The sequence below is a fragment of the Trachurus japonicus genome, chromosome 5 (genome assembly GCF_045865225.1).
Source record: "Trachurus japonicus isolate A0001 chromosome 5, Traja_1.0".
NCBI lineage: Eukaryota > Metazoa > Chordata > Actinopteri > Carangiformes > Carangidae > Trachurus > Trachurus japonicus.
In genome coordinates this window covers 23,982,609-24,004,232 of record NC_140911.1, presented here as the reverse complement: position 1 = coordinate 24,004,232, position 21,624 = coordinate 23,982,609, and the positions used below count along the sequence as shown (strand labels likewise).

Genomic DNA, 21,624 nt, shown 5'->3' with positions numbered 1-21,624 from the left:
CCTAAGTTGTAAATCTAAAGTAGTTGTACCTGATCCAGCCACACTGGAAGGCGGACTGGAAAGTTGGCTGTTACAAAACAGGCAAGAAGCGATATCTGTTGAAAACAGGAATAACAGCTTGGAGTTTCTGACAGTCTCTTCCATGGTAACATTTGATCTTAGGAGGATAAACCCTGACACTTTGGTGATAAACCGTCCTTTGCCCTCGTGCTACCCTGAGTAATGCACTTGTGGATATAGGAGTATGGCTATGCAGTAATGTTACAGAGCAAATTACCGCAGCTTTGTAATTTTGCACAGACTGAGCCACTCACTCCACCCCCCCTGTTCAGATCGCTGCTACACATGACCATATACAGTATGTAAGCACTCTCTGTTCCCCATACTAAAAGTCAATCACCTTTTGTATATAAACGGTTAACTACACTGCATATTGCACCACTGTACACACAATTGTAAGATACAGTATTGCAAAACAGTAGTTTTTTTCCCCCCCAAGATGTTTCATGAGTGTGATGTGATGAGTGTGATGCTTTGTTCAGGCCAGGTGAGAGATTGATATTGTCAGTTGTGTTTGAAGGTTATGAGAACACACGTGCACACACACCCTTACTACGGTAGATGAGTCATTGGACTGCTGTAGGCCTCAGGTTGGGCTTGATGTACTCTGAAATGGAGAACAGATTCTCTGCTCCTTTTACCTGTAGTGACTGAGCGCCCCCTTACAGCCAGTGTCAGTCAGCACCACATCGCCGAGTGTGAATGGATAAAGTTATAGCTACATGATTAGCTTTGTGATTTGCTCAGCTGTCAGACGCAGGTGTTACCATGATTTTGGCACTGACTCGAGCCACAATAATCTGAATAATTATAGCATACATGAAAACACAGACAGCTGAATAGTTTTGAAAATACACTGCAGTTCGAACCTGCCTTGCAAATCACATATCTTCACTGCTGTATTCTCGCCGCGACAGACTATAAAACAAGGGCATAATTCAAGGAAGCAGCCAGTCAGTCACTTGGCCTGGGTGCTGTTTTATTCCAGCATCATTCACCAGCCTTCTTAGTCCGCTTTCATGTGCATAGTTGGCTGGTTGGTTTGTGATAAAGACGAGTGTAGAGCTAATCAGTCAGTCAGCCAGGCCGCTGGTGGAGAACAGTGCTGACAGGAAGGCAGAGCTGTTTTCTGGTGTCAGTAGTCCACTGCATGGTAATGGCCTGTGTCTGAATACCAACACAGCACAGGAACGCTGTTACACAAACTGGACACAGCTCTATAACTCTTTTATATGTGTGTGCGCGAGTGTGAAGGAATAAGACACTGTTGGCGGGAGATGCACTCTGGCAGACTCGGCTTTGGCATTGTGCACGTTTGTATTCAGTGATAGGAAGAATACCACATCCAGACACTGCAGCAGGACACCACAATGGAAGTCATTTTTATTGTATGTGAAACTAGTACAGACTAGTTTCATACAGTATTGTTTAGCTAAATGTCCTGTTTTCCTTTGACTTGCAGTTAGGTCAGTGACAAAATATGCTTAATTTCCAACATTAGTCTAGTATTAAAGGGATAGTTCACCCTAGAATGATATTTCGCTCATTATCTACTCACCCTCATGTTGACTAAGGGCTGGAAGAATTCTCAGAGTCCACCGTCCCTTCTCTGAGTTACAGGGGGTCTTTGGCGTAGCAGTGCATGTCCATATAACGGTTGCAAAGGGACACCAGAGCTCTTCGTAAAAAAACACACACAAAAAAACATCCAAATACCTCCATGATGCTCGTATGTAATGTCCGTCTTGTGCTGAAGCCCCAAATTGCGTAATTGTCCCGAAAAAAATTAAATAAGTCCACATTCCAAGCATGTTTGTAGCGGAAGCTTCTCGAAGCTCCTCTTCCTGGTCCGTCCAAATCTCGTGTGATTTGCGCCGGCGTCAGTGAGGTTACTGCGAATCACGCGAGATTTGGACGGACCAGGAAGAGGAGCTTCGAGAAGCTTCCGCTACAAACAAGCTTAAAATATAGACTTATTTAATTTTTTTCGGGACAATTACGCAATTTGGGGCTTCAGCACAAGACAGACATTACATACGAGCATCATGGAGGTATTTGGATGTTTTTTTGTGTGTGTTGTTTTACAAAGAGCTCTGGTGTCCCTTTGCAACCGTTATATGGACATGCACTGCTACGCCAAGACCCCCTGTAACTCAGAGAAGGGACGGTGGACTCTGAGAATTCTTCCAGCCCTTAGTCAACATGAGGGTGAGTAGATAATGAGCGAAATATCATTCTAGGGTGAACTATCCCTTTAATGTTAATAATTACCAAGCCCTATGGAGAACAGAAGGAAAAGAACTGGAGCAAATCTTTGAGGGTGGGACATTAGTACTTGGAGGTTAGAAATATAAACACTATTCTGCAAAAGGTTGAATGAGCCATCACATTGTATTGAAGGCCATGGTTTCACTCTTGGTTAGGTACACATTTATATCGGGTATATGGGCTGTCCCAGAGGAAAGATGAACGGTGGGAAATGGAGGCGGAGAAGTTCAACAAAGGGCAAAATTCTGACAGTGTCAGAAATGTAGGATAACTGCTGCTTCAGCCCACATCTACTGACCACCCAATAGAAACGCAGCATTAAATGATTCACTAATCAGCTGAAACTAACTGAATGACTGAATGATAACTGATTTACCACCATAACAGCAAAGATGGATGAAACATGCATATGGTTTATTCTTGTACAGTGACCTGCATCGTAGCCTGTGGTTCAGTATTCAACAGCTCAGGTTTGTTAGCTCCGTGCTGTAGGAAGTGTTTAGCAGTCTCACAATCTGCAGGCGCCTTTACATTTTATTTGTGACACATGGTTTTACCATCTTGAACTTGATACCTCAACATGCTCTGTCAGGTTTTATAACTTGTTCATACACGATTTTAGCTGGTAGAAGTTATGTTTTTGGTTTGTTTTGTTTTGTTTTTTTTAAATGAAGGGATGTTAAAAACTCATTTACTATAATTATATATCTGTTGCATCACTCTTTTCTACACCAAACATTAGGCAGAACTCCAACACATCTTGTTGGCTGCAGAACAGTGCACCATCCTGTCGATGCTTTGGTGGGGAGATTGTCATCACTAAGCCATAAAAATTTATATGCTTGTCAGTCACTCTCATTCACCAGAACAAACTCAAGTCGGCAGATAAACCATTTAACTCTATTGTCTGGTGAAACCTTTAATCCTGGGTCTCTAGCTTTTCAACACTTCCTCAAACATGAGCTTATGGTTAGAAGTCACCACCCGAACACGTGGTGTCAAATCCTGTTGTGGTGTAGGTTCAGGTGAACTTACAACACAGTATTTTCAAAATGGTATATTTAATAAGTGAGTGAGTATTTTTCAACAAATTAAACAGAGGAGAAACATCTGCTGCATCATTTATTAATACATGATCCAATATTTATTTATTGATTCTCCAGCTTATGAAGTAATTGATTGATCTTGGCTGTTGCTGCAAAACTGACATGATTGCATAAAGAGCATCATAAAAGAAGGCTGCCTCTGAAACATGTTATCAAACTGAATAATTAATAATTTAACAGATGAACAGAAACAGATACCTGAATATCTTTTGTTGAAACATTGAGTCCAACTAAAGAAAGTGAATGTGATGTATTCAGATGTCCTAGTATTTCTATCCAGCGATCCAAACTACTACAACTTACCACTACTCTTGTTGTAAAGCAGAGAATGTTGATGCTGACATTTGGCATGTTTGACATTTTTCATTATTCATTACTTAAATGATTAATCAGTCCTGCATAGATCACTGAAGTAACAAACCTGCAAAATAGGAGGCTAAGATCTGTTGCTGAAAATGGTGCCACTAACGCCTATCCATCAAGGGAACACACACACACGTTCTCTGTTGCAGGGATATTGTCACATGCTGACTGATAAAACTCTCTTTCTGTTTGCCAGTAGCAGCAAACCACTTCTTTTGGAAATGGTGGAAGGAGTTCAGGCCTCAGCCGGCTGGCGCTCGCTCTGCACCAACACACACTGGCATCAACAAACGTGACTGCTCCTTCTCTATCTACACAGCCTCTTTCAGACACATTGTAACTTGTAAATTCTTTGCCAATTTTGCATGTTATCATCCTTTTGAAAACAACTCCAAGTTAAAAGTCACTTGGCATGAGAGAACAAAGTAGTTTTATATATTTATTTAATTTATTAGGATCGCCATCAGCCTCTCCTAAGGTAGCGGCTACTACTTCATGGCAAGTTGCACTACTTCTATCACTGGCATGTTGCCCTCTTTCACAGTGTTTGAGTGGAAGTTACAAAATATCATGTGAGCGCTGCACCACTGGCCAAAATGGATCCACTGTTTGAACTAGATGTCCTGATCAAAATCCAAGACTGTCTTCTAGTCGGCCGTTTCATCCTGCTCAGCTGCTCTCATTTACAGCAGCAGGTTTGGCAGTGTGACTGTTTAGCTTCAAATTACAGTGTAAAATTATTTGGGTGGATAAGCTCAAAAGAAAATGATCATTTAAGAGCAGTGCACATTGATACGACCCCCCGCCACATTGTGCTTGCCAACCTGTGGAAAACACTGACTAATGCTAATTCGTGTTAATTCTGTGAGTGATCTGATGGGCAGCCAAAAAGAAACTTGTTTGTTGTCTGACTGGTGCGCCCTCTGCAAGCTGCTGTCTGTGCTAGGCCAAAAATCATTGGGGGGGAAGATGCTCCCCTCTGTGTTACCATAATGGTCCGAGTGTCTCTGTAGCTGCCTTCTCCCAGTTAATCTGTCATTCATAGCAATGGTATGCTATTCCATTCGTAGCATCTATTTTGATCATTCATAGCATAGTATATTTGGAACATGTACCTCATTAAAATTAGTGTGTGACATTAACTGAGATACGGTTATTAATAATCAATGTAAATATAAAGTTGCATTTCTACCATTAGTGACATTTCAGAAACTAATATCCTGGTGCTTTCCCAGGAGTTACAGTTCCCTCAGCAGTGTCTCCACAACACAACCAAAAGCTTCAGAAGGCAAATTAGTCTGCTGACCTATGGTCATCATTACCTTTAGTCGTGTGGCCTAATTGGATTACACAACTGTCAACAAACACCCGCAGTTGAACAACAAACTACCTGGACGTTGATTTAAACTTACTCTGATTCCTCTTGTGGTAATGCGCTCTTTTTATAAGTTTAAGTTGTCCTTCTTTCTGTAGAAACACACTTCAATTATTGCACTTAACTCTATTTCAGGACTAGGACAATAAAAGCTTGGTGGATGTTTGTCCTTAATTTGAATGGTCAGCATGAAACAATTGAACAGTATCCATGTATCACCATTGTTTGGGCTGTAGAGAGAACTCTGTAGCCCAGAAATCCTACTGCCCCTCATTCTAGTGTTCATATAACAGATTTACCACACCAGTCATCTCTCGCCTTCTATAGCATGACAAATTCATTCAATAACAAAAAAAAGAAAAAGTCTTTTGCCTCAGTTCCAGTCCTGGGGTGTGACCAATCCTTTGACATCCAGCCCCACAAAGAATCCCTTTTCATACTTGTACTGTTGATAATTATAAACACAGATTTCATGGTTTCTTCTTTGTTTACCATTTAACTTAACACTTAATGTCTGGGGTATAAATTCTAATTTTCACAAGCTGCTCTTTACTATCGACACACATGAAGTACTTGAAGTACTTATATGTAGCTTCTGTACCTTTGTATTTTTTCACACTTAATTAGAAACATCACACTTTACCAGCCCTCCTTGAGAGAGCAGGGTGTCTAACAATAAAATGTGGTTTGAGTAAAGAACATAATTAGTTCTCCTTTGCAGGTAGAATTATTAAAGTACAAATTTGAGAATAAATTTGATTGTAGGACCAAACAAAATCTTAACTTTTCAAATATCATGTGTGCACACCAAAAGTTTGGGACTGAAGGTCTAGATTAGAAGGAATCCTATGCTTGTCTTGACCTTATAGGAAAAATAATACATCATTCATTCACTGTGTTCAGAGATGTCAGTGTAAAATAGTAAAACAGTGGGTCTTGTTCTGCCTGTCCTTGCAGACTTGTAGAGAAATAGTCTGAGCTTGAAGTATTTTTAGTAGTTGTCAAACTTTCAGTGAGACTGCTGCGAGTGATTCTGAGTGACTTGATAAATACTGGCCTGGAGTTTATCTGTCAGCTGACTGCTACTATCTGTTTATTAACACATCTGTATCTGTTTGTGTGTGCATGTGTTTGTGTGTGCGTGCGCAGCGTCCGACCAAACTGGTGTCATGTGTCGACCTGCTGACTGGTTAAGTGGTTGTCGTGCCCGTTGATGGCCCACTGATGGTTTGCACTGTTTTTGGAAGCTGAGGGCAAATTAAAATCCAAACACAATTACATGGCATTCATTTAGCCGACACTAATGAGGGAGGAGAGAGAACAAGGGAGCGAGAGAAAGGAAGGAGGATGAGGAGGAGGAGGACAGAGGGATAAAGGGATGCAGTGTTTCCCTGAGAAATGTTCTGTCCGTGGGTGGAAGTGGTGCAGCAATTCTGGTGGTGCTGAAAATCTGTTGAAACTTGGTTTGTGGTGGTGCATTTGTGTGACACTGTAGGCTCTGGAAAAATGATCTCCGTCCGTGTCGCGCAATTATTTTTCAGGGCCATTTTAATACAAGACGTTTCAAGGCTTCTTCTTTTGTTGGTCATTAAAGTTGCAGTATATTTGCATCCTGCCGAAAGACTTTTTAGCCATTCAAGAATTATGAGACTTTAAGATGTTGTTTTATACTGTTTCGAAATAAATAGGAACCAGTGGTTGTGTGTGCGGAAGGAACTTGTTGTATAATTGATAATTAGAATAGAGATGACTCACTAATGGCAGAAACAGATAAACATGAACAGTGAGACAGAAACATCAGCAGAGAGACAGATGAGTAAATATACACAAAGCTCCAACAGATAATTTATTAGTTGATAATGAATGGGCAACTTTTTTTTTTTACTGTCAGTTAATTGAGTCATTTATCAAGTCATAAATACCAAACATTTAGTGGTTCCATTTGAATTTGTCAATCAAAAATGTTAATCTGTAGATTTATAGGTAATGAAAATGAGTTCAAAATAGGTTCAGATTGATTTATCCAAACTCTGAGAATAATTCTGCTCTTCCATGATCCAGAGGCAGCTATGAGAGTTTTTCTAGTTGAAACTAAAAACAACTTGCCACAGATCTTCTCCCTGTGCATTTCCAGTGTAGGTGATGGCAGCAAAATCCACTGCCCTCATTTCATGATGCTCAAAGCTAATGTGAGGCCTGTCCCCGTCTGTGTGGATGTGGTTTAATAGCATTTGTCTGAATCCAGTTCCAAATCCACTTGTTGAATCAGAATCATAACAGGTCACTTATTGAATCATTTGCAGCCGTTCGCTTGTCGGCGAATGAGGATAGCTGTTAGAGGAGTTACTGGTTATACGATACGTAACCTGTACTGTAGCTTCTTCTAATCACTTTAATAACACAATTGATAATTTTGATTGCGATTTACGGATCAGTATGCCACGGACACTAACAGAGACCACAGAGGCTGCACTGTGCTGAGAGGTTGTAGGGCTTCCACCACATATTAAATCTTTGCTCTGTGACATTCATTAACCCTGACCTGACTCATCCTTTTGCCGGAGGGGAAAATTGTGTTTGAACATTTTTAACCTGCTGGACAGTAGGAATTTAAACAAAGGACTTGTTGTCCCCCTGTTTGTTGTTAGGCTCCTCCTGGACATTTTATTATTTTTGCCATTGTTGCATTATTTGTGGAATTGTTAAACCCATCTACCGTGCTTGTTGTGAACAGCTCTTAGTTGACACATCAGTCCTATGTTTTTCTTTTCAGATCAATAAAACAATAAATCTTTTATTTATATCGCACCTTTTCAATGCCACAAAGAGGCAGGAGAGACATTTTACAAATAAACATGAATGGACGGCTTGATAGGGAGTCACAACTGGATCAAAAATGCAACTGCATTGCATTAGGAACCAGTTGCATATTGATAATCCTGCGAATGACTTTGTGAGTGTCCACATGTCAGAGGAGAGAGATGACAGACAGACAGACGAGTTTCACTGGACTGACACCGAACCAGCAGTCGGCTGCTCACGTCGATGACGTCATGTCTTCTGTGTGTGTGTGTGAGGTGCACCGTGTATATGTGTTTGAGGGAGAGCCATATGTGAGGTATGTGACGCATAGTGTGTGTGTGTGTTGTTGCTGGGTGAAAAGCTCTATAGTTAGGTCCCTCCCTCCCTGCCTCTAGGTTACCATGGGGACAGGAGGTAACTGTGTGTGTCTGTGCGTGCGTGGTTATAGCTATCATGAGCTGTGAATTGGAAGCTTTTTGTAGCACACTGCAGTCAGATGAACGGCGAAGTCAACTCCTCAGCCTCTCTCTCTTTCTCTCTCTCTCTCTCTCTCTCTCTCTCTCTCTCTCTCTCTCCGTTTCCCTCCTTCAGTCCCTCCCTCCTCTCCTCAGTTTCCATTCTGTGTCTCTGGTAGATCGACAGTGGTTTTCAGTCATGACGGAGAGCTAAGAGCTGATGAATGAAACTCCTGGAACGACAGGCAGACAGGCCTCAGGCTATCGCTAACTGTGTGTGTGTGTGTGCGCGTGCCGGTGTAATGTTATACCTTGCTGTGTGTGTTTGTACATTAGATCTATGTGTGTTTGTGTATATATTAATATTTAATCCTTGTGTTTCTCGTGTCTTTGTCTGATGTATGTGTGTGTTCAGTTTCCTGTCTTACCTGTGTGTGTGTGTTTGTTTGTGTTTCTGTTTTCAGTAGGTGAATGAAACAAAGTTGATGTAATTTTGTGCTGGTAATGGTTGTGTTTATGGTTGTCATTATCAAAGGGTCATGCTGTGTAAGTGTATCTAAGTGCCTTTAAGTGTTGTTTAATGTTGCTGTGCGTCTCATTGTGTTTCTGTCTTGGCTGTGGATCTACAGCGTAGCCTCCGGATTAAATGATGAACAAACAGTCATGCAGACCTAAGTACTGATGACAGCCGAGTAGTGATGAGTTCATTGTGAATGCAGGGTTCACACAGGTCCTTGAAATCCTTCTAAGTTTGAATTTGAGGAAAGACGCCTTGAAGGTTTTTCAAAATAGACTCAAATTTACATGGGCTATTGAAAGTACTTAGATTTTATATGTTTTGTGAAAAAATCTAATTTTTATGTTGTTTTTTTATGTTGTTTTAGTCGGCCATGTACTGCATCTCCTGCTCTATCTCAGCTCTTCAATTTGTAAATAAGTCTCTTGTTTCTGTTGCTCAACTAAAACAATATATTGTTTTGCTGTGCTGTGTTAAGAGAGGACAAGAGACTCCACTGTAACACAGCACAATTGAGAAGTGTGTCACACATTCAAGACCCTCTTTCTAGATGTTGTCTTTGAGTGTCAGTGTGTCAGTGTAGGCTGCTAGTTCTCATTCTAGAAACGCTTAGTGTTTTAAGGGTAAATAAACTTTTCTGTGCTGGGGCAGGAAGGTCCTTAAAAAGTACATAGGTTTGATGTTAACAAATACCTAAACAGAATTTAAATCGATGTTAAAAACGTTACCAGTTAGCATTGTATAGCCCAATGTTATTCAACCTTGGGGTCGGGACCCCATGCGGGGTCACCTGGAATTCAAATGGGGCCGGCTGAAATGTCTAATAATTGATCAAAAAAAATTACTGCTAAAAATATATATTTTTAACTAATTATGATTAAAAACACCACACACAATCTTAAACAACTGTATTCTCTATACTTTCACTTTCTCGGATATAAATTGAGTTAAAAATAAAAAAGTAAAATGCAGTATATATAAAAATCTGAGCTGGTGTATCTTAATTGATGGCCATAATCGCGTGACTGCACTTGATTGCGGGGTCGCCAGATATTTGTGATGTCAAAATCGGATCACGAGCCGAAAAAGGTTGGGAACCACTGGTATAGCATAATAATAATAACCACCAATATAATTGTTTTAGGTTGTTTAACAGAGTAGGTGCCATGATGGCAGCATAGGTCAGACTCTCCATCGCTTTGGTCTGGAGTAAAATAGCTCAGCAACTACTTGATGCCTTGAAGTTTTACACATTGATGAAACCTGTTGACTTTGATCACCTGACTTTTCATCTAATGCCATTACTAGGTCACAAGTTCACGCCCATTTACTGGATGTTCAAATCAGCCTTTGCCCTACTTGTATTGAAATCCTAACCTGTGTACAACTGACTGCACACCTCTCAAAACAAACTATTATGGTATGCTAATATATCATGATAGACACTATTATTATCTTCTCCTTCCTGCAGGCTGGTGCTGACATTCTGGGCCCGACAGCTCTTGGCTGCTGTCACATGGCATAAACACTAGTGTGATCTATAGAGTTTGAAAATTGCTGTTGTGTAATTGCACCTGAATGTCCCCCGTCATTCTGTGTCACATTTCCTAGTGTCATTAATACCAAGTACTTCATTCACTCTACGACGTAATGCCATACACAGTCTTTGTCTTTTTCTGTTTTTGTGTTGTTGTCGTCCAGATTTCTTCATGATTCTCACCTGGTTTGTGTTTGTGTGTCAGTTCTACCTGCAGGACACTAAAAGCAGCAACGGGACGTTCATCAACAGCCAGAGGTTGAGTCGCGGCTCGGAGGAGAGTCCACCCTGCGAGGTCCTCTCCGGAGACATCATTCAGTTCGGTGTCGACGTCACTGAGAACACACGCAAAGGTATTGCACACAAACTAGATAGATAAACACAGACAGATACAATGTAGAACGGAAAGAAACATAGATAGGTGATTATGGTGTAGCAGAACGTTAAAATAAAGAGTAAAAAAAGAGGTTTTCCTTTTCACTCGTTCCTTTTGAGCTGAGGATGCACCCATACAACCCTGAAATAATTACTCAACTAACCCTTAAAGGGACAACGAGGAGTTTGTATTAGGTTATAAAAAAGACTCACTTTAATGTGGATGAATCTACGTTACCCACACTTGTTAATGGGTCCATTTTCAATAAATATATCGTTTTGTCTCTATCATTATTTTGTTATTATTATTATTAGTGGTGGAAATGCAGTGTTTCCTACTTTCGGTTTCCCGGACACTGCCGAATCGCTGTTTATGGTCGGAACTACGACGGTATCTTCGCTTCGAACCTCCGACTTTCATTCTAACCCTAACCCTATGAATGAAAACATTCTTGGCAAATGTTTTCGCTTTCGTCCGTCTTGCGCCGGTCCAAGAATTTCACCGTGCGCGCGGAGGCTCATGGGAAATGTAGTGTGAAAACACTTTGCTTTTCAAAACTCCTCGTTGTCCTTTTAAGGTATCCCAGAGCTTGTCCTGTGTAGGTCATAGACTACATAATGTACATTTTCACAGAGCGGAGCAGAGATTGAGGTCAAATTTTCAGCTCCACTGATATCACTTTCATACTGGAGACTCATTCAGCCTACATTGCACCTCATACGAGACAGCTATGAGACATTGTCACCATCACGCTTTCACAAAGACTCCAGTCTGTGGAATTAATTAGAATGAAGCAAAAACACATTAGATGAACTCAAATGAAATGAGTGCAACCACTGGCTTCCATTCAATAACAGTATGAAAATGAGATGAAGATGAATATACTGTAGGTCTGCTTTATTGATCTTAGTTATTATAATGAGGCAATAGAGCGCAGACCTTTCACATCAATCTGGATTTAAATTGCTTTACAACTGGGACTGTGATTGTTGTCATTATCAATTAATCTGTAGATGTCAAAACCATCTTCAGAATCCGATCAGCAGAAATGCCCACCACAACAGCACAGAAGTGACGTCTTCATGTGACATATGTTGTTATATAATAGAAGATGAATAAAAGATATTCATCTTACGGAGATGTTTTTTGGGGAATTGCAGCGGCTGGAGTATTTGAGAAGAGAATATTTGTTTGACCATACTTAACTGTGTCAGTTATCAAAAATAGTTACAAATTATTGTTTTATTTTTATTTTTATTTTTTTTTATCTCAGCCATAAACAAGAAATGCCTGTAGCTGTGACACCAGGAAGACTAGTCTTAGATGGCGGATGTAGCTCAGGTGGTAAAGCAGGTTGGACATTCATTGTAGGGATGAAGAGGTTTGATTGGAATAATCTCCCTCCTTCTTTGCGTTCTATTACCTCTTTTCATTGTTTCAGGAGGTCACTATATTTATATCTTAAAACAAATTGCTCATGTTTTTAGTTAATTACTTAATTGATTCATTCATTCATTGTTATTCTTTCTTTCTCCATTTTGTTATTTCGTTATTCCTACTATGTTATTTAATATTTCTATTCTGTTAAATTTATGGGGGTAAGGGTGGTATGTGGGAGTGTGTGAGCAAGATGTCTGTATTTGTCATGTTATGTATGTCTACAATGTAATGTATTGTTGATGTTGTGTGTTCTATGTATATGTTTGTTCAGGGACCCCCTTGAAAATGAGATGCTACATCTCAAGAGGCTATCCTTTAATAAATTCAAATTCAAATTCAAATCCCTGACACGTCCTGTCCGAGTGGCCTCTGCTGTGTTTTAGCGGCTCACTGAACAGGGTTACTGTTGTTGATAACTCACAGAACTCACAGTTTCTGCTGGCGTGATGTGGACATTAACATGGTGGTTGTCCGTTTGTGTTTCCAGTCACCCATGGCTGCATCGTGTCAACAATCAAACTCTTCCTACCTGATGGGATGGAGGCACGCCGTCGAAGCGAGTAAGTACTCTCACTAGTCAAAGCTGGTGGTCAGATCAAGAGAGGGGCTGAAAGATTATCCCTGATGTTTCCATTCTCTAGCTACTGTAAATGATGCTGTTACTGCCAGTCGCCTGCATTTACACACACACACACACACACACACACACACACACACACACACACACACACACACACACACACACACACACACACACACACACACAGACACACCAAATTTCTTCTTGCATAATAATGTAATTATTGTCAGTCTAGTTGTTGATGAGGGCAGCCGTTCTGTTAACATGCTGCGAGGGAAATGATGTGTGTGAGTGTGTCTTGATCCTTGTGGTAGTAATAAGTAAGTAGTGTAATAATAGTAGTGCTGTTGATGTTGGTCAAGTCATGGTTTGAGGTTTACATTGATACATGCTGTGGGTTGGAGAATAAAAACTAGTTTCTTGGTCGTGTATTACAGGATCATAAGGTCTGTGTGCGTACAGTTTAATGGGCTGTAGCAGACCAGCAGCTGACCCAGCGTGGAGCTTCCTACTGTACTGGGAGCCCAACCTGTCTGTGTGCCTGTGTGATTGGCTACTGTAGATACCATGTGGACAATGTGTGGTTGACAGGGCATTGTGCCACGGTAGGCAGTGCCATCTGCTGCCCTGCTGTCCAGCATTCAGTCTGGAAAATGCAGACGAACATCCTGACCTGCATGAATGCAGACTGAAATGGTCCCTTGGGTCCACTCTGCTCCGGCTGTCTGTGTGTTGGCCAGTGAAGAGTTCATTTCCATTCACATGTTTCAGGATAAACACACAGTTCACCTGAGTTTAATCCTACATGAGATCATTCTGTAAAGACGCCGCTTAGTGAAACAAAGAGCTGAAATGAAGTGGTGGTGCTTGAATGGAAAACTCCTCATCTTCACCAGATCCTGTGGTTTAAACCTGAGACTAGGCCAAAATCAGAATCAGGGTTTCCAGCAATAATATCATGAGCTACCAAAACATTCAACAATAGTGAGCTGGTTAGATTAAGAAAGCTTACTTCAGCTAAACCCCCCTTTTCCACTAAGATCTCCTAACATTAGACATTTGTCAGCAATGGAAAAGGTTACAAATCAAATGGCTGCTGTTAGATGCAGGTCTTTTTACCCCATCGGCTCGGATGTAAATATAAACTCCAGGTGAACCCACTCATTTTTACCCCTTGTCTGCTGTAACGTTTTCAGAGCAGACAGACCTGTCCCCTGTCCAGCATTGATGTTAGACCAGAAACTCCTCAGCTACACTGCACACACAGGTGAAATAGTGAACACAGCTTCAACACAAGTTTAAGAATACACAACTGCAGATCAAAATGTCACACAGGCAGGATTGGAGACTTACAGGAGCACCAATCTGGGGATGAGATGTGACGGATCAGTTTTACTGGCTTGCAGCTCACTCTCTTCACTGCCTCTGTGATGATGTAACCTCATGCACTTGTGTGTGTGTCCTTAGTCCAACTCTGAACAGAGAGGCAAACTCAACTGGCAGTGGAAAAGGGGTCACTAGGTTTTTATTCAGTTTTACACACTGATTTTGATAAAACCGGGTTTAGGACAAATCATAACTATTGGTGCCTTTACTCACAGTTACTCAAACAGATGGAAAATTCAAAGACCAACTACAGAAAACACTTGTACAAATGTGACTGATGTCACTGGAGCGCACAAATATGTCAAAGTCGAATTTGGTCTTTTATTTTATTCCAACATCATCTTAAAGAATAAAAATACTATTAGACTAGAGATGCCCTGCCCAGATGGAAGCAGCACTGTGTTAGACTCACATACCAGCGATGTCACCCACCATCACAAATCTATTAAATTGTCCAACATGTCGAATTTTCAGAAATGACTTTTTTTTTTTTTTTTTAGACTTTATTTATTTGCACATAAGAAATAAAACAAATACATTTACATTGGACATTTACATGAATCTTATCATGTAGAGCTTTACTTATCATCATAGTTGCGTCTGTGCAGCTCTGTCTCCAGCAAAGTGAAGCTGGAGAGTGATGTGAGGCTAACTTGGACAGATTTATTAATAGCTGAAGAATGTTTGTGCTCCCCGGTGATAGGATTAGCCATCTGGACGTCAGCCAAATACGGCTTTATACAGTAACCCCCCGTGTGTAAGTTAAACACCTACAGTATATTTATACAGTAGACAAAAATCTGTGTCCTTGAAAAGCCCGACTCAGTCGTTCATTCTGCTGAAAGCTGTAGGCGTGAGCCTGAAACTTCACAGGAGTAGTTAATTCACCTTTTGCAGCTCAAACAATCTGAAAAGTAAAACATCTTTTCAACTTTTAAATAGCTGCAAACCTGAGCTTATACTCCCAGTGCTAATAGATTTTATGTAAAACAGGCAGTGGCAGATTAAAAAAAAAAAAAAAAAGAAGCGCTGTGAACACACCCATACTATTTTGTTTTTCTCTAATGCAAAACACCTGCTGTGAGATCACTGTGTGGCCAGAAACGTTTTAAAAACGTGCAGCAACAGCTCTCTGCCTGTGAATCAGTGTGGAGTCAGTGGTGACACACAGAGAGCAGAACTGCACTAAAACCTCAATTTTCATTAAAGCTCTAACTCTGCCATTTTAAATATGCATCACAGTTTTAGTTTTTGTATAGGAAACATGGTGTTTTAAATTCCAGCAGGTAAAAATATGACTAAATGATAAAAAATGTTTCTGGTTTAACAACCGCTCTTTGTCTCTAGTCGCGATTTTGCTCCATGATAAAACCTCCTCTGTGCTTCCCTTATCAGGTTGTTATCACATGCCACATTTCCTTAAAAGACCCACACACTCACACACCCTTGTCGACAGGTGGATATTTCGTGTTCAGGACTATTGTTTCCTCTTAGGTGAGTGGAGCTTTTGACTGTGGAATTTATTTGGATTTTATATTGTTGAGATTGAGAAAGAAGATAACTCCACCCCCTCTCACAGCGCCATGTTACTTACCTTGGCATACCTGTACGGTCCCACTGCACATAAAGGTTGTGAACAATAGGAGCTGCAGCCGAGGGGAGAGTTTGTTTCCTCACACGGACTGCCAGGAGGGGTGGAGCTACAGTAACTTGCACAAGTTAAAGGAAGAAAATCAGCTGTTTTCCTCAGAGGAGGAGGAGGAGCAAAGAGCAGGAAGAAAGAACGAAAGAAAGAAAGAAAGTTTGTGTTATGGGATGACTTTACTCACGCTGTGGAAAAGCAGAGAGGAATCAGCTACTTGATCTGAAACTAGAGGAGGAAATGAAGTAAGAAGCGGGAGAGTTCACTTTCTCACAGGAGTAGCTGAATCAGGCTGAGCTGGAGGCCGCTCGTGACCTTTGTCCTGTAACAGCAGCTGACACACAGGAAGACGACCTGACAGGTAACGTCTCCGGGGACGAGGTCTTAGAGCCTGCAACATGCTGCTGGGTGTTCTGTTTTTTTTTTTTTTTTTGAAACCTTACAATTATTGCTGCAATGACCTAAAATATGTTGTGTCACAATTCAAAGCATGAGCCTCTTGTGATTCCGTAGTGTCTGTTAAAGAGCACCGAGTGATTTACCATCCCATCATAAAATGTGGCTGGAAGTGCAAAGTGGCTGGCAGCGCTGCAGCACAGAGCTGATTTCTTGTGGTTTGCTCAGATGACTGATGGTTTGTTACTCACGCTGTATGCTAGTAAAACAAAGACACCATATCTGAAGCAGCAGCTGTGAGAAAACCATCCTTTACTCTTCTGTTGTTTCTTCTTCATTCAGTTACCATGAGGGGTGTGAGCGTACACACAAGTCACAGTTCGGTACAACAGACACCAACTGAATGTAAAACTAAAAACCATCTTCTGTAATAAAAGTAAAATATAAATAGAATAAAAAATAAAACAAGTGCATCAGGGGTGTGATGTTTTTGGTCCTGTCTGTGTTCATGTCAAGAGGCTTGAAAGTAGCGGGGATAAGTTGTTGCACACAACTTGTTTTTTACTTCGCACCAGTGATTGACATCGGGGTGATCCCGTCTTATATGCATTAACTTGTTTGATGCGTTTTAACAATGCACCGCACATCCGTGAAACATCGCTGACCGTCCAGTCGACCACTCGTGTTCGTCGTTGTTTCACTTGGAAGCCAAAGTGTGAGGCGGCGGCTCCTTTTTATATACAGTCTATCTATGCTGCCTCTAACTCCACTTTTTTTTGTTTGTTTTGATACTCACTCAGACAGACGTGTTCGTGACCCCCATACCGTGACGGCACGGGACGAATACAAAAACAGTCACCTCTAGTTACTATAGTTTTTAAGTACGGGACAATCTGCCTGGAAAGAAAACTATGACTAGTCAGGACGTTCTTCAGGACAGGTCCACATCTCGTCATTAACGGGTCAAGGTTTCCTGCAGGACTGATTTAGAGAGACATAACAATGAATCACATAGAAAAGCTTCTAATGTGTTGAATAAATATGTGGTAAAAACATTTAAAGTTTTGGTGGTTATCAAAAATTGGGTGATTGACTAATTAGCTGTTCCACTGATTAAATGGTTTCAGCACTAGTATTTGTACCGAAATGAAAATTTCTGCTTTATCTTACTAATGAAATTGGCAAAAATGAAAAAAAAAAAAAATCCAAGAGAACAAATCTGACAAGAGATTTGATGCCAGGTTGTTATGTGACGGTTTTTTGATCATTGGTGGTAAATGCATATTTTGGTCAGTGCCAAACAAGGACTATGTAGACTGTTTGGTGCCGAGCCAAATGGACAGTTTGAAATGTTCCCCATGATGGTTTTGCGTCCTCCAGAACAGGTCTGAGTTGTGGTGTGATTGTTAAACCTATTTAGTGGTAAAAGTATGTGAGCAGGCCGCAGATGGAAACTACTGCCAGTGGTTTCCATCATCAGTGTCTGCTGGACTGCATGCAAAACACACTCGGCTAGATCTGATGTGGATGACTGATTCCTGTGGACCAGCTGGTGTGTGTGTGTGTGTGTATGTGTGTGTATGTGTGCATACTTTATGTTCTTGTGAGCCATAGTTGAAGAGATGTGAATTTAGGTCATGTTATGCTGTGGATGTTTTCCACCTTTTTAAAAGTGTTATTTTGGAGCGGAGCTTGTCTGGTCTCTGGACTCAGTGTTGACTGACTGAAAATTAGTGATTTACTCCACCACATCCTGTGTCTGGCTCCATCTTTTTCCTTTGATTTTGCTCGTATATCAAAACATTTATTGCAAGATGGTCTGAGGCAAGACCCAGGGCCAGGTGCGCTGTGAGTAGAGTTTTAAACCCGTAGCATCGAATGCCATACATCTAAAACATTCAGGCTTAGGTTAAAGGGATATTCCGGCGTAAATTTAAACCATGGTCCAACGCACCGCAACACCGAGTTAGACCCCCCCTCGAGAGATGAAGTCTGCTAACCGCTAGCTTCTCCAGTTGTAGCAACTTTAGCAATGACCGCACCATAACAAACAGCGCAGTATACGGATCCACTGGCAACCGATCAAAAAGCCACTTCTAGGTGGTTTGCATAGATATATACACGTGTATGGGTGGTTTGCAGATGACGTCACGCGCAACGTCACGACTGCAGATGGAGGGCAGGAAGTGTTTTGCCGGCAGGAAAAGAATAGGAAAATGCCTACAGTCTGCGCTGTCCACGGCTGTTCAAACCGGTCAAACTGGGAAAATCAAAAAAGTTACTTTAGAATTACTTAAAAGTCTCAAGTCTAGGTTATGGAAAGCCCCCAGCCTCGGGTTAATTGTTGTTAAACAAAAAACAAATCTGATGATGTTGAGCACGTGGCCTCCTGTTGTGATAAGACTGTTATCGGCACTGCTGTCGGCAGCAGTGATAAACAAGGACAACAATATTCACAGTGATTTGCTGTGGTGATGTAAAAAGCGTGACAGACCACTGTGACTTGAATGTAGCAGAGAGAAATAGTTGGACCTGCAGTACACAATGAGATAAGTCAGTAAGGACATGGGAGCTACCTCCTCATCTTATCCCACCAACAGTAACTGAAAGAAGGCACATTTTTAAGTGGCCCCTGAAAAAACAAATGGAAATGCCACAAAATATCAAATTGGTGTTTGTCACACTGACGAAGAACAGCTCAAAGTCTCTCTGAAGTAATCAAGTATCTTCCATTTATTTACATTTGCAGCACTAAACAGAAACCTTGTCCTCAAACAGTGCTCGTCCCACCCCATCCCTTCATTCTGTCCACACCTCTGTCTCTGCTATTAATAATAACTGTTATTATTTAGTACTAGCAAGAATCATTTTCCTCGACATAACTTTGCCTTATGTTGAGTTTCCATTGTTCCGCTCCTCAAGTAGCAACATTACATGAGATTATAGTCAAGATTAAGCTGTATAAGCTATTTGCAAATCCATTCCTGTGTGTATAGTCTTCCTAAAGTATTTAGTAACAACCAGCTGTACTCACAGTCACACTAGTGATTTACTAAATCTGGTTACATCATTAAAACGTTAGGAATGTCTCTGCAAGTAAGGACCTTAATGTGTACATTGTTAAATAACGCTAATAATGTTAAATAACGCTAATAATGATTAAGTTCTTGACCTGATAATCCTTTTGTACCTGTGGTGATACTTCTGTCTTATTCATGTTCGGATACATGAAGAACTGTGTCATGTAAAATATAGTTGAATATATAGGGGGAAGTAGATCATAGGGAAATATCTTGTTGCCAAAAGCAACCGTGTTTCATCATTTTAGTAAACATTGGCATGTATTAGTAGCAGTTTTCTTCAAATTAATGCATCAGCTGTCACTTTCATAAAGTGTCAAACTATAGTCCCAATCACCGGGAAAGTGTAAATGTTGCAACTAATTAGAAGCTCTTTCCCATGTGTATTTTTCATATGTAGCCGTGCTATTAAAACCAGTTATTCTACTGAGAGGTGGTTGTGTACTTTCTCATGTAGGTTGGAGTCCCCGCCTCCCATCGGTTGGGAGTTATACATTAACAGACTTAAGCTACACTTTACCCAGAGACCAGTTTACCTTCATTCCTGAACTCTGGCTGTTCCCAGGTAAATCCATGGCCATGCTCTCCCTCGCTCAAACAAACCCGTCTGACTGTGTGGCGTTACAAAGTTACAGTGTCTCCACCGAACGGCAGAGGAGATGCTGCTGCTGGGCATGAACTGAAGGTCGCAACTCTTCCCCACAGTGCCTCCCGAAATCTGGTGGCGCTTGAATAACAGACTCGCACACGGATTCTTTCTTATCTCTCTCTTTTCATGCTGTCTGCACCTGAACCACAAAAAGCAGTGCGTGTTGTGTGCAAAGGACAAAATGCGACTTAATTATGTAGTTCTTACCACTGTCTAAGCGTGAGGATAATTGTCAGTCTTCTTTTAACCTGCAGTACACCTCGCCTCTATGCCGAGCTCCGCAGCACCGCCGCAGTTCAAATCACTGATGATGTGTAAATATGCTCCCCTTGAGATTTGCTGAGAAACCTGAAGAGAGGTGCTGAAGGACTTGTTCTGTGGCCGACAACAGGCTCAACCTGCAACTCTTGACAGCTCACCTCAAGCTGCTCTGCATGAATGAACTGTCATATGCTTGGGATCGATAAAGTATATCTGTCTAAGTCTATCTATATCCCTCACTAATGTAATTGTTCTTTAAATGAGAGATTCCTGGCCTACTAAATGATTTACTGACTTTGTTTGAGGTTGAGTCGTGTGCATGCACCACAACCACAAAACACTGATTTAATGCAGTTGACAGCCACTGCAGGGGTTTACCTGTTGGACTGACCCTTTAGCCTGAAGCCTGTTGACTCACTGGCTCCTGCGTGCGTGTGTGTGTGTGTGTGTCCCCACCACAGCATCTCTTTGAAATTATACAGAGATGGAAAATAGCTGAAACAATTGCAGTATGAGGACCTGTGTGGAAAAATGTTCAGCTGCGTGTTTTTGAGGCTCAGGGCAAAGCTGCTGTGGAGAGCCTCATATATTCCAGATAAAGCTCTGGGCGACTGGAGGTGTAAGTTCTCCTGTGCACGTGGCTTTGCTCCGATGAGATTTTTGTTTAATGGGGAGATGAAGAACGAGTGTCACAAGACCTTCAAGAGCTGTTATTTTTTTCCTTTTGTCGCTGTGGTTACTCCATGTGTCTTCTTCTTCCCTTCCTTCTGTTTCCATGGTGACTAACTGTTTTCTCCCCTCGCTCTTCTTCTTTCAGTGTCATCCAGGCTCCGTTACCACTACCTGTAGACAAGGTAAGCACAGAGAGATGTGTGTGTGTGGGGTGTTGTTTTGTTGTCCTGTCCCATGTGCGTGTAGTTTGTGTGTCCGTCTCACATTTACATGGCGGCCTAACGGAGCTGTGTGTGTATGTGTGTTAATTTTACGCACGCATGCACGCACACACACGCACACACACACGCACACACACAGTAGTAGAGTAGTCAGCTGATAGAGGAATGCAGGGATTGCTGCCAGTTTGTGCCGCTGCACTACAGAAATCTTTCACGTGGATCAGGGGCAATGTTTTTTTTCCCACTGTTCTCTCCGAGTGCTTCAGATGACTTCAACACTGTTCAGATGTTTGCTCCACCAACCGCAGAAATTATTGGCCCGTTTTTCTTGTTCTCTGCTCAGAGATGAAGTTGGACTGTGATTCTATCTGTGGGATCTTATTCGGTCGTTCCATCTGCAATGAAGGGACGACTCTCGTACTTATCCCGTATTTGAGT

The 21,624-nt window shown here is 41.3% G+C and overlaps 1 protein-coding gene across 16 annotated transcripts in view; it reads left to right on the top strand.

Moving 5' to 3' along the window:
• The window catches only part of slmapa (sarcolemma associated protein a), a 58,072-nt gene that overhangs the window by 9,192 nt on the left and 27,256 nt on the right, over positions 1 to 21,624 (top strand). For 14 of the 16 annotated variants that reach the window (XM_085776855.1, XM_085776858.1, XM_085776859.1 and 11 more), the window contains exons 2-4: positions 10,689 to 10,836; positions 12,787 to 12,859; positions 21,111 to 21,147. In XM_085776855.1, the coding sequence (XP_085632981.1) occupies positions 10,689 to 10,836; positions 12,787 to 12,859; positions 21,111 to 21,147 (258 nt within the window). Of the gene's footprint in view, positions 1 to 10,688; positions 10,837 to 12,786; positions 12,860 to 16,013; positions 16,269 to 21,110; positions 21,148 to 21,624 lie in introns of those variants that run through there. The other 2 variants (XM_085776865.1, XM_085776866.1) reach the window with 1 other exon arrangement.